The sequence below is a fragment of the Periplaneta americana genome, chromosome 11, assembly GCF_040183065.1.
Source record: "Periplaneta americana isolate PAMFEO1 chromosome 11, P.americana_PAMFEO1_priV1, whole genome shotgun sequence".
NCBI classification, from domain to species: Eukaryota; Metazoa; Arthropoda; class Insecta; order Blattodea; family Blattidae; genus Periplaneta; species Periplaneta americana.
The window spans coordinates 108,819,438-108,835,768 of record NC_091127.1 but is presented as its reverse complement, the minus strand read 5'-3'; the positions used below and the strand labels follow the sequence as shown (position 1 = coordinate 108,835,768).

The following is a 16,331-nucleotide window of genomic DNA, read 5'->3' as shown; positions in this document are numbered from 1 at the left end:
ATACAGATAAACCTAGGAAATCTTCATGCTGTTTAGCACAAGATTGCGATATGTCACAAAGATCAGCATTAAGGGGACTGAAAATGCTGCACTTGTATCCTTACAGAGTGACAGTGGTTCATCGATTACAGCAAGGGGATCCAGCCACTTGGGTGAATTTTTGTGAGTGGATGTTGCAAATCTGTTGATTTATCTTAATTAATAATGATGGCTGTAGTTTGATTCCATTTAAGCGGTTATATCCACTCTCAGAGTACAAGGCAAAGAGGGACTGAAAATCCTTATTTAGTATATGATGTTCCTCTTCACGATCAGAAAGTGGATGTGTGGTGTGGCATTACTGCACGCAGGGTAATTGGCCCTATTTTCTTTTATGGTGCAGGTAACTCACAATGTTATGTGCGAGACGAGACATTGTGGCTTTATTTATTTATTTATTTATATATATATTTTTTTTTTGCAATATTGACTGCAGATGAAAAAGAGTATGCTTGCTTCCAGCAGAATAACTCAACTGCACATACAACCACTTTATCGTTAGAAGCATCAGAAAAAAATGTTTGATGATCACGTAATTTGTCGTGGACATTCTCCAACTCATTCCCCATATTAAAGGTTTGTGACTTTTATCTTTGGAGGAATTTAAAACAGAAAGTGTATTTGAACAATTCACAATCTTGAAGAGCTGGAGAATGAAATCAGGCGAGTGCTGAGTGAAATTACAAATAGAAAGTTGCAGAAGGTGTTTCAGAATTTTCTATACCGATGTGACTCTTGTATCTAGAAAGGTAAAGATAAAAGGTAAGATCAACATAACATTCTCTTATTATATTTTAACAGTGCATTATTTTTATCAGACTGTAGGTCTAAATCACCACCATTCATCATTGATTTGTTTTCCTCCAGTGCAAAATTGCGGTTGGATCTCTCCATAAACATGCTCATTAAGACCAGTTATCAAACTTGTAAGTTGTATGTGCCACATACTGTAGGTACTGAATTTCATTACAAAATCATCGTCAGCAGCAACAGCACAATCAACACCACCACCAACATCAATAGCAGCACTGTCACCATCGTCATGTGTTAAGACTTGTGACCTGTAATAATCTAAATCCATAATTTCTTGGGTAATTTCGAAGTTTTGTTTTCCTGTGGCATCTATGTTTGTTTCACTCAATGTTATAATATGACCATTCACCCAAATTGATTCACTTTAGAAAATTGGTCTGGAATGTTCTCCCATTGGGATATCACCCAATGGATTTCATTCTTACCCTCACCTAGGGTAAATTCGGCCATTGAAATTACACCTAGTTGATTTAATTCATATCTTCAACTCAACATAGGTACTTTTACAACAATGGTGACATTTGAAAGTTTATAACATAATTTTTAACCTACTGTTCTTGTAATGGATAACCAGGGAGAAATAAGTTCAAGTGAAAGAAATGGATATATTTTGGTTCATGGATTTTCTGGCTTAGTTGCCTCATTAGTGATGCCTTATTGGTGTTACTAATGAGGTTCAAACCTGTCTTTGGACTGTGTGACTGAACAAAAGAGTATATGTACAAACTACATTCAAGTTAATGCTAAATAAATTAAGGGATATTGGGTTTGCAGAAAAAAAAAACAATTGCCGAAAATGGGTGATAACAGCAGCACCGAATGGATCCTTTATGGAAGTTTTAAAGCAGATGAACACAATCATCATCCATCACAAGAAGATGTGAAAGCACTGTGCCGGATGTACCGCACTAAAGCAAGCTGCTGAGAATGAACCTCTTGCAGCTTGAAGCTCAGATTATTCAACATGCAACATGTACAATCAGGAGTCCTTCCATTTTTGCCTCTTAAGGGGTTTGTTAAAAAGAAGTATAAACCAAAGGCACCAAAGGAACTTTCCTGTCAATCCAAAATCTTTTAGAGATCTTCCAGCTACACCATTAAAACTCCGCATAACAAGCAGAGAGCAATTCTTGTTCTATGACAGTGATGATGAAGATGAAGTTGATAGAGCATTAGTTTTTCGTTCCAAATCTCATCTGCGGAAATGAATCTTGCACAAATAATAGCACAGAAGCGTGGCACAACTGTTTTCAGCTCATTATGTCAAAAAAAAATATCCAACTTGTACAAACTAATAAATTATCTAAATAAAGAACAATCTGATGTTAACACAGTGCTATAGGAAGGAGTTAAATGTAGGACAAAGAATAAATGAACCCCGAAAACAGAACTATATGAACTTGAATACAAGACTGCAAAATATGTTATCTAGGTATGATGGGTTTAAAGACGTAAGACATGTTATTGACTACAAAATTGAGTATTGAAGCTCTAACTTTACAAAAAGTAATTACATTGTCATATAAAAATCCGTGACACTACAGCCCATGAAGGGCCAAGTTCGACCATCCGGCTGCTGGCCTCATGTCCACATGGCGAAGCACAGGTGGACGACCATCCAACCAGAATAGAGGTATCGTGTGGTTAGCATGATGATCCCCCCAGTCGTTGTAGCTGGTTTTTGAAACTGGATTTTTGCTACCTATAATAGCTCCCCAAGTGCATCACGATGCTGTGTGAGCACCGGTCCCATACACTGGCCGAAATTTCATGAGAAAATTTCTTCCTCGAACCAGCGTGCATTCTATAATGTGAGTCCTAGTCAGGATGCCTTAAACCACTACGCCACGGCGCAGGACTACATTTCATATACATTATTGAATAAATTGCTTTTATGAATTTTCCCTGATGTAAGTTTCTTTTGGATTTTTTTTTTTTAGACAAGTTCACAAGTATGTGATTCTACAAAGGGTTATACTTAATTTGTTAGCACTGAATCATATTAAAAGTCCTGCGTTGTAGCTCCTTGGTCTAAAGCATCATGCCTGGATTCTTGTTACGTAATGAATTCTGGTTTGAGCCTTCATGGGGAAGTAATATATGGGAACTGTATCCACCCAACCTTATGATGAATATCCGGTTTTGTAAACCAGCTGAGGGGATCATCATGCTGATTATATATTATTCCCATACTGATTGGATGATCATTCACCTCTGCTGAGGCTTGAAGACTTGAAGACAGCAGTTGACTCGTCAGCCTTGGCTCTTGTGCCACAGATTATTATTATTATTATTATTATTATTATTATTATTATTATTATTATTATTATTATTCAATAATAATAAATCTTAACAGCTGTTTTAGAATAATTTTCCTTCTTTTCGATGTTGTGCTTCCAATTAAATATATAATTTTGTATAAATTCTGAAATTGGATGCATTCTTAATAATCCACCTGGAAAGCATACAGTAAATTTCGTTTTTTATCCAGAGTTAAATGGCTATTTCTGTCATATACATCTGTCATCGTCGTCGGACTTTGTTAATCAAGTTTCTAATGGTCCATGTCTCACTTCAGTATACCACAGTAGGTTTTGTAATGTCTTTTTATATTAATAAGAATTTAATGCAAGATTTATCTTCATAAGAACCGACATTATCATTGATTTTTTTTATCCCTTTCTTTCTTTAATATAGGATGTTTTCGAGCCTAAATAATTAAAGGAATAACTTGTTATGGAATTAGATTATCTACACATATTGCATATCTAATAACATCTTGTCTAAGAAATGCAAGAATTATTACAAATGTACTTGTTTATTTTAATTTAGTTTTCGAATTTTTTTATTGTGCTGAAGGAAGATAATGGGTGATTATGCATTTTAAGAGGATGAGCATTTGTAATTTTGTTCAGATTCTTGTGTAGCATCAGTAGTATTTGTTTTCTAACTAATTATTAATGTGTTTAATAATTTCTCTGGACCATTCAAAATTATCCTTTTATAAAGCTTATATAGGAATTTTTGTATCTTCTATTTATTTCTGTTCCATTTGACTTGGATATACCAGTTTGGTTATTTGAGAATAAACTATTCTAATTTAAATGCTGTATACACAAACTGTTGCCGAAATAGCATTTAGCACTTGACAAATGAAGATTAATGGTAATTTTTTATGATGCTCACTTGTTGACGGTGGTGGTGGTGGTGGTGGTGGTGATGGTGATGGTGATGGTGATGGTGGTGGTGGTCATGTTTTTAACCATGGAAATAGTATATACAGTAAGTATGAAGATATTAGTTTTAAAACGCATTGTAATATAATCCACAGGGTCCTCCAATTCCCAAGATTCATTTCCTGCTCCTGGCTCGAGTGGTACATCTATGGATGGTTATGGATATGGTTACCCACCAGGTTCTACACCTGACTACAATCCACAACCAATGCAGCGCCCAGCATCTCAGACAAATGCACCTTCTCCTCACCCAGGTGAGTCCACTATCTGTATATTCGTTGTTTCTTTCTTGGTTCTGGTGCGTGGTGCCGTGGTATCCTGGAAAGGGCACACAGCTGTCTACCTCATTGCTGTATCTTTCAGTTTATTCAACTAACCACTAGGTGCATTGTTTCAGAATATTGTACTTGATATTATAGCAAAACGACTTCATTTTTTTACAATATAATATCCTCTATAACTTCCTCTTAACACACCTGCCTCTGTGCAGGGGTGGGGAAACTAAATATCTTGCCTTCACAACAGTCGAAATATAATTATCTGAAAATGGATATTTATTGAAGAGACTATAATGGAGGAAGCAACATTACTTTGACTGTAGCACGTGGCTCAATTGTGTGATGTCAAGATGGACTGGAATTCACTGGGACTCTGGAACATCAAAAATTGGGGAAAAAAAGATCTATCATTAGCTAAATAAGAAGGCATCCTGACAGGCATTATACATGAATCCTTTTGGTAATGGCATGGTTGTGACTGGGAAACTTGAATGATATTAAATAAAATCTTTTCCCTTTTACAGTCAGTCATTGGCTATCAGTCTCGTAATAGTTTTGATTCCAGTATAATTAATTTTATTTCGTTCACTTGCACCATTATAGATTTAATGTTGTTAGTAGTTAGGATTATTTTTACTTAAGCTTGTGATTTCGACATTGAAATTATCGTAAAATTTATTTTACTAAAATGGAAATGAAGTTGTTCATACAGATTGACTGATACCTTATGTCTCAAAGGTATCATGAAATGAAATGTTCCCCACCCCTGACAAATTACATGTTGCATTTATGTTGACACCCCACCTCAAAGTGGTGGAGGTACACCAGCAGGCGTAGGACAGAGACACAGATGTGTCGGAAAGGGGAGGGGGAGAGAGTTGTCTTGCCATTTCTTTTTGCAATTAATATTTGCATATTTGAGCTCGGGTAGGAGGAGCTTGAAGTTTCTTCTTGTGTGTTACTGATCTGCTGTAGGGACATGAATATTCATTGCAAGAAAAGCTCAATGAATATTAGTACATCGCTATTACTATAGATACATTCTCATTATGCAGAAGAGTACAGGGGGCCAGCAACCACCACCTTTAACTATTCATGGAATCTGGTAGAGCTGCTTAACTGGCATTGCATTATTTTGCATTTCCATCTTAGTCAGCCAATGTGCACCTTATATGGAATAGCCTATCTAACTTCTGACAGTTTTTTTTAACTTATTTTACTGTACAGCTTGCTTTATTATTTGTTGATGACAGGCATACTTAGTGTTGGGTGTTGGATGCTTTATTTATTTTTCCTTGCGTCTTAGTTTCTGCTTTGCTATCGAGTTCTCCAGTGTTTTAGTCTTTGATGCAAGAGAATAGGTGAATATAGGTAGTTGCATTCTGGATAGAAAATTAAAAAAAAAAATAAATAAATAAACGCACATGACATTGTGAATGCGAGTCATTGCTTATTTACCTCACTGCTAGGTGTGGGGGTGCCGAACCAAGGTGCGGGGGATAACATTAGCGTTTCCAACCCTTTTGACGACGTGGCGCCCAGTCAGTCTCAGAGGCCCAATTCATACGGACCACCTTATGGACACTCTGGTGGCCCCCCTCGCCCCCAAGGTACGAGCTTGCCTGTCTGCCTGCTCACACCTTTCGTGCACATTTCTTGTCATTTAATTGCTAGCATGTTCACTTGTCGATAATTTTTTCTAGTTTTTAATACACCTCTCTGCAACTGAGAGCTTCTAGTGCTCTGTTTGTTCTAGCTTGTGTGCAGTACTCTTGATTGGCTGTGTGTTGGTGTGTTGTGGGGGAGAGGTCCTGTAGTGTGTCTTATCTGTGTGGTTCTGTCCGGTAAGCGCTTGCTGGTTTACCTCTTACTGTTTCTTCCCATATATTTGTTTGTTTTGCACTTTTAAACAACAACTGTTTGCTACGTATGTGAGTATTGACTGTTCTTTACAGTTTGGTATGTGTGGTTTATTTATTTATTTTTTTCTGGAAGCATTTCAGTGTCAGACTTCGTGGAATAGGATCACATCTAACATCACTTGTTTTATTAGCTACACTCCAATGCCTTTTCATAACCTGCACTTCTTTTTCACAGGCTTGCCTGTGGAGGTGAAGAAATGCTAACAAAAACTTCTATTTCCACTGTTGAAAATACTGCGAAATCATTGTCAGCCTTTCTTTTTAGGCATTTGAAAGCTGATTATGCATGGGGATTAATAAGACAGTACTTGTTTCTGACATCTTGAGTTTGCTGCACGACAAGAATATGTTTGAAATTACACTTAAAGTACTCTGAATTTAGAATTACAAATCTTGAACGAGGACAATCTACACATATCCTCTTTGTTTTATCATACTTTAAATTTATTCTTCAGCTATTCACATTAAAGTTACTTTAGTTTACTAACATGGGGAGAAAAGAGGTAGGAAAAATATTCCAGAGTGTTGTACAACGGCCATATTTTCTACAACAATAAGGAATAATTGTTTGGCTGTAAATAATGCAACTCTGATAGCAACATTAATTTCTCTTTAAGACATGTTAGAATGAGCTAGACCTTTAAGACATCTGTACTATGCAAAGGAAAAGAATCGTTTATTTATATTGTTTACATGATTAGTAGTTATGTTGAATTCAAAGTTATTAGGAAGTATTACAACTGCTTTGACAGTATAATCACATTTTTCTCTTCTGTTGCTCAGTGACGCAACTGTCAATGTTGAAGTGAATTTAATACTTACACGAACGGTTATTACTAATAAATAATAACAGTAATAAGAATAACAATGTTTATAATAATCACGATCATGTATTACAAGCAAGGAACCACAAAGTGGTGTTACGTGACTTATGTTCTATGTGTGTTAATGCAAACTGCTGATGTGCATGGCTATTTCTGAAGTCAAATTACTTTTTCATGGTGCAGCCCACTCTCCCCTGACAGAAGTAGGTTATGTTTGGCTGCTGGCATGCCCTCACTTGCTCTGGTGCATTTATCAGATATTTACATGTGATGGTAATGTTAACAGGCATGCAACAAGGATACCAGGGCCAAGGCGGCTACTCTCAATATCAGGACCAATATTCACGGGGAACTCCAGGCAATATGGGGCAGGAGTTCAATCAGCAGTACCCCCCTAGCAGCACCTACCCATCAAATAGGCCCATGTACCCACCTTACGGGCCAGAAGGGGAGAGGTAAGTGAGAGAAACAAAATAATATTTTTCTATACTGTGGTAAAAATGAAAGCGAATGAGAAATTATATTGAATTATACTAGACTCTCGCAAATCCGACCTCCTCCTAATGTACTTGCTGTCACTTCCACTGTAATAGTTTTCTGGGAAATTTGCACTGGTACCATGTGCTATACTATATTACTTTTACACATGTATACTTACTTACATAAGTATACATGTGCCAAGCAATCTGTCACATAGAAAATACAGTACATGGATGACTAGAATCTCGACAGTTTACCTTCATGAGCAGTGTACATGGAGAGAATATGCTAATGGCATCAGCAGTTCTCACGATCAGACAATGGATTTTCAGTCCCTACACAGTGACAAGATGTTACATGCCTTGGCATATGGAGGGAGCATAGCAATGAGTTCAATGATCTTCCTGCAATTGATGTACACCTAACATTTAGTATTGGGACGCAAAATCCGCTGTCTGCTGATGATACTGTTTTGGATGGCAGTAGGTGTAAAACAGAGTATAGCAGTTTCAAATTATATGATGCTCAAAAGTGGCTATATTATTGGAAGTGGAAGTTGAAGTCTGTACTTACTTACTTACAAATAGCTTTTAAGGAATCCAGAGGTTCATTGCCTCCCTCACATAAGCCCACCATTGGTCCCTGTCTTGTGCAAGATTAATCCAGTCTCTATCATCATATCCACCTCCTTCAAATCCATTTTAATTTTATCCTCCCATCTATGTCTCGGCCTCCCCAAAGGTCTTTTTCCTTCTGGCCTCCCAACTAACACAAATTGCACTTTCATCTCTTAAATATCATTTTCTCTTAAATTTATTCACAGTGTAAATGTTCTGGGCATATGAACAATTTCCCTGTTTTTGACTCTAATATCTAGGAATGAAGTAGTAAGATGATTTCAATTTGAAAAAGCTGTTTATTATGATTGAGCAAATATAATAAGTTAACCTTTAGATATCTAACAGCAACTTCAGTCGGCAGTATCTGTATTGTTGAAAAAGCCTAAAGTCGACTTTAGTAATCGCACACATGCATTGAAATGGGGTATTACGGAAGGAACTTAAACCCTGTCAACTATGTATGAATATCACAGAGGTATTTAGATTCTGGCGCCAAAGGGTTAAAAGATATAAAGGTTTGCACACCTTAAGAATTTAAAACATTAATTGGAACAAAAAATATTAATAAAGGATCCTCTTTTATCTTCATCTCCTTATTCTCAATAATTATATTTAATAATTAGGTCTGTTTCCATATGTTTTCACCAGAACTTGTAAATGAAAGATACTTTTTCTTCTCTTCCACGAAACTTACAATAGGAAATAAAAGTGTCATAATAAACTACTTCTCAATCTTATCACCCTGACATTTGAGGCATTTGTCAGAGCATATAATAAATTTGTCAGTTCCATATCGATGGTGTTCAGGTAAAGGGGCTTATCCCACAGAAGAAAAATTTTTCAGAAACAGTTATAATTAAATTTTGGCACATTATTATTAGTTATTTTATATGAAATAATGTAAACATAATTGTCAGAAAACATATCTTCACGTTTTGTAATTACATTTTAGCTAATTACACTAACTACAGAAAAAACGTCACATTTAAAAATCGAGGATAAGCTATTTTACTTAAACACCATAGGTATACATAGAAAACAGGGCCCTGTTGTTGGCATCTTCATTGGACTGAAACAATGTCCTAACATTATTCCTAGGATGAAAAGAGATGAAAGTTGTTTGGACTGTAGATGATGATAGAACACTTCCCAGTGAAAATATTGCATGTTTGTTTAATGTATTGTGTGTGGTTGAGTATGATTGTCATGATAAAGTGTCAACTTCACCTTAGAAAGCCACATTTTTTCCTGAAGCCTATCGCAAATTTGTGAGTGTGGCAGTATTAACATTAATCATGTGTCTATTCTCTGTCGAGTCGACTAATAACTAGGGTTGTAATTTGATGGTGATTATTTTACCCTGATTATGGCAGTTAAAATGGTTTGACTTCGGCGAATATTTCATTATAAAAGGAGCAATTCGTGCACATTTCGCACACAAAAAAAAAAAACTTCCAAAAATAATTGAAATACCATTTTTCTTATATTACTATTGAAACAATTCCTTTGAAGCTCACTAATAGAAAATTGCATTATTAATTAAATCATAACTATCTATTTACTCTTTTTCATCAATATGTTGTTGTTGTTTTCTAATGCCAGGCGTTTGACAATAAAGTCATTTGACCTCTTGCACTCCAATATTTTTCAAAGATATTATCATGGTCAGCCACTGAAGCACAGATTTTGAGGTGTTCCGAATCCATTTCTTGGTTTGAGTTGCACAATGGGCAATCATCAATATAAAGACTGAGAATGTTTTCTACACTTGTACATGATAAAGAAGCTCTCTGATTTGATAAAATGTCTTTGTTCACAAAAAATTCTCTTTCACTATCTACATTTGACACTGAAAACCACAGAAGCCGTAGAGACTTTGAAGCAAAATTATTATGATCTTCAAGCATGCCTGTCAGAATACTCTTCACACAGTCACTTTTCCCTTTTTTGAAGTGTACTTGATATACTTTTAAAAAGTTTTGTTGTAGAACATCATCTAGTTCAGGGATGCCTTTAACTTTATATAGCAGACTGTTGTCAACCATGTTACTAAGAAGAGAAGGAAGGTAGAAAAGTTCTGCAGTGGCTCTGAAGAATTTACCTGGAGGGTTGTTTTTCGTGAAATATGTCAACTTTACAACAGTTGTTACTGCCACTTGTATGATCCTACTTTTGAATGTTTGTTGTCTGTCATACCTTAGAATAATAAGGATGTTTGTAGCATCATCACCTAAAACAGATTTTTCCGCAAGTTGCTGTTCAAATTTGGGGTACATTTTATGAACCAATAGATACAACACTCCTTTCAAACTGGGGATGAGATTCACAACAGAAATACAGTGTTCTTTGGCAAATGTAGCTTCACATTGTATAGACTTTACCTTTCCAGAAGTTAGGTCACTAAAATAAAGTGCTGCTGAAACAGTATTATTTTCCAGCTCTTTGAAATAATCATCGTCCTCCAAATACTCTTCTATGTAGAGAACTGACGTCATCCAAGAACTCTGACTAGTAATTAATTACTGGTGAGGGAAACAATTTCACTGATTTTTTGTTGTTTTTGTACTTTTCCATTAAATGCCTAACATAACCATGTTTGCACTTTTGTGTGTTCAGAAATTCATTCTTTGTTTGAAGGACACATTCATTAAGTTCACTGACATGTATTTTAGCAAGTCTAATCTATGGGTCCAGCATTGAACTTGTTTTAGATTTTCTGATACAAAGCCTTTAAGTGTATGGACACAACTTGTCATATATCTAGCACTATCTGTCACTACAGCCATAACTTTGTTGTAGTCCACTGTGAAACGCGTGAAAACTGCCACCAATGCCTGAGAATATTAAACTACAGTTACATTTTCAAGTACTTTCACTCCTGCCACAAGTAGCTTTGAAGGGAACCATTATCCTCAGAAATTCGGAACAGGATAATGAACACTGCCTCACTTTTCGTATTCGTTGTCTCATCACAGTACACAATTAAATTATTCTTCTTCACTGCTTCCTTTACATCATTTTTCTTATTCTTCTCTTGCCTTAGAAACATAAGTCTTACGAAATGTGCTTGCAACTGGAAGATCTCTAGATGGAATGAAGAAAAATAATGTTTGTTTTATAAATATTTGTGTGTGCATTATTATAATATTTTGCGTGGTTGGTGAACTATTATTACACATAAATGATTACAGGTACAATCAAGGTGGGGGAAGCAACCAGCCATCCCCAAACATGCAGCAAGGTAGTGGACAAGACCCTTATCGATATATGGGGCCTAGTCAGCCACCTGGTTACCCAGCACGCACAGGATATGGTGGTCCTCCAGGCCCACCATCAGGGCCACCAAACCAGCAGCAGTCTGGACCACCCACAGGATATCCTGGTCAGCAAGAATATTATCGTCAAGATCAGGTAAATAGTTTATTAATAGGATATCACATAATTTAGTTATGTAAAGTGTGCAAGCAACAGATCGCTGATGTTAGAGAATTTACTTATTTAACTTTTGTGGACTGTAACAGTCCTTCTGGAACTATAAACTGTATGGCTGATGATGATGACGACTTACTTACAAATGGCTTTCAAGGAACCCAGAGATTCATTGCCATCCTTACATAATCCTCCCACCGGTCCCTATCCTGAGCAAGGTTAATCCAGTCCTTAGCATCATATCCCACCTCACTTATATCCATTTTAATATTATCCTCTCATCTACATCTAGGCCTCGCCAAAGGTCTTCTTCCATCAGGTCTTTCAGCTAATGCTGTATGCATTTCTGGATTCACTCATACGTGCTACATATCCTGCCCATCTCCAACTTTTGGATTTAATGTTCTTAATTATGTTGAGTAAAGAATACAATGCGTGCAGTTCTGCATTCTCCTGTAACTTCATCCTTCTTAGCCCCAAATATTTTCCTAAGTACCTTATTTTCTAACACCTTTAATCTCTGTTCCTCTTTCACAGCCGGTAATAAAACTGTTTTATAAATTCTAACTTTCAGCTTTTTTAAAGGAGACTGGATAATAGCAGGCATTTCCCATATTTATTCTACATTTAATTTCCTCTCGAGTGTCATTTATATTTGTTACTGTTGCTCTAAGGTATTTGAATTTTTCACCTTTCCAAAGGATAAATTTTCAATTTTTATATTTCCATTTCGTATTATGCCTATCTTAGAGAACATGTCAACTAATATCAGTATTAAAATTGTCATGATTTGTTGTATTTAATCAGTATGTTCTTACTTTTTCCATTGTAAGAACGGAGGTGTATGCATTTGTGCAAATACGTAACATAAACTTTGTAACTTTATGTACTATTTGCTGGGGTGGTGGTCATCACCGTCATAGTTGTAGTAGCAGTAGTAGTAGTATCAGTATCAGTAATAACCAGTAAGCAAGACATTGTATTGATCAGTGAATGGAATCTACAGCATATCTTATACTTATCTGTATCTTCAATACATCAACTGAAATGCAGTGACGAAAATGTGTAATATACACACACACACACACACATATATCACTAGCAGCAGAAAGAAAGTGAAGTTGGAAAAGGAAACAACTTCCCATATAACATTTGATAAGAAAACATGATCTACTGACTACCTTCTATTTTCTCATTGTTTGTTTAATGGCACTGTCAACTGTGTGATTATCTAGCATCGATGGGATTGGTGGTAGTAAAATAGTGTTTAGCAAGTTGAATTCGAGGATTCGCCATAGAATTACTTAGGATTCATGTTACAGTTGGGAAAACCTATGAAAAAACCCAAATGAGATTTGCAGTCACCCATAACAACTGCAGATCATGAATTACGCTTGTTGCCGCAAGACTATAAAGATGGTTTATACAAAATTCAGAAACCAGTCATAGAGTAAGACATTTTTAATGTAGGACATCACTATTAAAGTTTTGATCTTTCTGTAATATTGTAATTGCTCCTCTTGAATTTGTATTCACAGTATCATATTTTTTTATGTATAGAATGATACTGATATGCTATATTTACTGTGACATGCACATGACATGAGAGTGAGAGCAGATAAGGAGCAGAACGAGACAGGTCAATCAATTCAGTGGTAGATTTACAGGATTAGCACACGTAGTTGTAATTGGTAGACTTGGCAGAACCAAAACTTGATAATACAAAACAGGGATAACTGATAAATTTTTATCTAAAATATCCTCTTAGAGTACACACAGTTCAAGACATTACATCAAACATTACGAAATGAGTTATGAAAAAGAAGTCATACAAATTCAAACAAAGATCCTATTTGGTAATAACACACATCAAGTAAATATTAAAATTTTCAACACAAAATATTTAACTTCTTAATAATATAATGTTTAATTTATTTTCATTAATATAAATGCATTAAAAGAACGTGTACACATTACATAGATATTTACGTTACAAATTAACCATTGCTGTAACAATTAAATTTTGTTGTTGCACATGACTGCTCTATGACATTATAATAAAAAGGTACATAAATATATAATTAATTGTAAGCATACATCATTTGTGTAAGATATTTATTTTATTATTCTACTACTACTACTACTACTACTACTACTACTACTACTACTACTACTACTACTACTACTACTACCAACATTCAAGAAACCCTTGAAGAAATTAAATCTACAGGGTAACTTTTACCACAAAATACAAAAAGAAATTACTGTATAATGAACATATTATGTCGCATAGTATGAAACAGTTTTTGGCATAGAATATGATTATTTAATTTTTATTCATAAACATACATACAAACAAAGCAGCTTACATAAAAATTCCATTATTAACGTCGTATTAAATCCCATGGAGCTGCTATAAACTTCAATGCAAAATTTGCTGTTGCTGCTGCGTCTGCTGCCACCACCACGACTGTTTATTCAACACATCTTTCATCATCTAGCTTGAAACAAGCTTACATTGAATTACATAATTTTATTTAGTTCACAACCCTGAATTAAGACAGGAAATAACATTTCATAATACTTAGACTGAAATAAAAAGAAAGGTATTTTCTTCCATTCTGTAACTTCTCGAAATTTCTAATAAGAACACTATTAAAAAAAATTAAACAAATGTAGTGAAAAAGAAATTATGAAAGTGTTAATGCTGTTAATATTTGAAACAGAATAAATTATTATTGAGGAGAGTTTAGTATAGTGTATGTTCGTGTTTCTTGATTGTATCATAGCTCATTGTCATCAGTACTTTGAGTGCTTGCACACTTTATTTTATTTTTTGCTGCTACAATTACTCCTATTATAAGTTATTATTGTTGTGTTATTTTATTATTATTATTATTATTATTATTATTAATAATATATACACATATAATTTGTCTTTGCGTGTGTGTATAGCATGTGATAGCTAACACTGTAAGACTGCCATTTGCTGTAGCCAATTTCAGTAGTTTTATTGATTTACCTCCAAAGTTGTTTTATTGTAGTCAGACAAGTATGAGTGTTGGGGATCACCTTGTATTGACTGCCCTAAGTAACATGGGTGTGCAAACAGCTAAGTTTTTATATTCTCCCTGCAATAGAAATTTGACATAGACAAATTTAGATTGACTTCGAAACATGGTTGGTTGCTGGTCCCTCCAGATATGGTAGTTTACATCTCCTTGAACTCCGTCAGTCTTGCATTATAAAGAATTTCATTTCTACAGTAAGACAGAGTCCTCTGTAAGGCAGAATTCATTACTACGTGTGACATTATTATAGTTGAGGATGATAACAAACAGAGTTGAAAAATTGCCACTAAATATTTTCTTGGTTCTTTCACCTGCCACAAATCTATGACACAGGCTTCCCAGCTTTCATTTTCTTCGAACAGAAATTATAGTAAAGATTTTTATTAGGTACTCTTAAAATTGCATTAACTCTTGGCAAATTTGAACGTGTAAACATTAGGTATAACAACAAACATGGTACTCTGTCGACCATTGCTGGTGGGCGATTGTGAAACCTGATCAGAATGTATCATATATTATGTACAGTTACAGTGATAATTCGTTACATAAGTTGTTCCTCTCCCCTTCCTCACCTGTCAAACATCCCAGCATAACAAATTTGACTTCTTGCAGTGATATAGAATTGTTATAATTACATTTCTCTGAGATCTGATTAGTGTAATATGTAGTTAGTCGGGGATGTATGCAATTGAGGGGAAAAAGGAACTGGCCATCCTACCTCATTATCTCCTGGCCTAGTTGCCTCATGAGTGGTGCCTTGTTGGTATCACTTGTGAGGTTCAGACCTGTCTTTGGACAGTTGACTAAACAACAACAATTACATTTCATAACACTTCAAAATTGTACATTCATTGATTTCACACTGTTGAACATTTGCCTTAGAAAAAGTGTGTGTGTGTGTGCGTGCGTGCGTGCGTGCGTGCGCGCGCAACTCAAGAATGTCGCACTTTGAGCAACGGGCAAACGTAAATTTCTGCTAAAAATTAGGCAAATTCACGTGGGTGTGCACACACACACTGCGTGCTTGTGTGTAACTTCATTTGTGGAACTCGAGAATGTCGCAGTTTGAGCAACGGGTAAACCTAATTTCGAAAACCTGAAAATGCGGACTAAAAGGACGAATCGTAAAAATACATACTGACAGCTACTTTAAGACCTAAAACGCAGACATGACCACATAAATGAGGACATATGGTAACTGTAATTTCATGACAACAGAAACTTCAGTCATATAAGGCAGACAACAGATTTGTTTTGCAGTATACACAATAATAGCACGTTGTCTTCATAATATGGTATAATATCAACTAAACTTTAATCCATTAAATGATAAATTTCTGGCTCCATCTCAGAAATGGATGGACATTTTTTGTAGACAGATAGGGTTTACCATTCTCCTTAAAATGATATGTCTGAAGATAGGGGTGCAATTTGAAGTTTAAACGTGGGGGTGGGGGAGGTGAAGGTGTGGAACAGAAAATTCAATCCGCAGTGATTTTGAACTTTCCCTCAAAAATTTTAATTGACGTGTTTTTCCTTAAAATCGTGTCCTCTGCACATCTAAAATTATTCAAGGTGGAAAGTTTTGAAATGAACACAGTATAAACGTGATAATAACT

General features: G+C 35.4%; 1 protein-coding gene across 12 annotated transcripts in view; it reads left to right on the top strand.

Annotated features, from left to right (window-relative positions):
• Nucleotides 1-16,331, top strand: part of osa (trithorax group protein osa) — a 742,554-nt gene that overhangs the window by 688,026 nt on the left and 38,197 nt on the right. For 11 of the 12 annotated variants that reach the window (XM_069839840.1, XM_069839842.1, XM_069839841.1 and 8 more), the window contains 4 exons: nt 4,184-4,342; nt 5,836-5,976; nt 7,399-7,567; nt 11,404-11,623. In XM_069839840.1, the coding sequence (XP_069695941.1) occupies nt 4,184-4,342; nt 5,836-5,976; nt 7,399-7,567; nt 11,404-11,623 (689 nt within the window). The remainder of the gene's footprint in view (nt 1-4,183; nt 4,343-5,835; nt 5,977-7,398; nt 7,568-11,403; nt 11,624-16,331) is intronic. The other variant, XM_069839845.1, reaches the window with a different exon arrangement.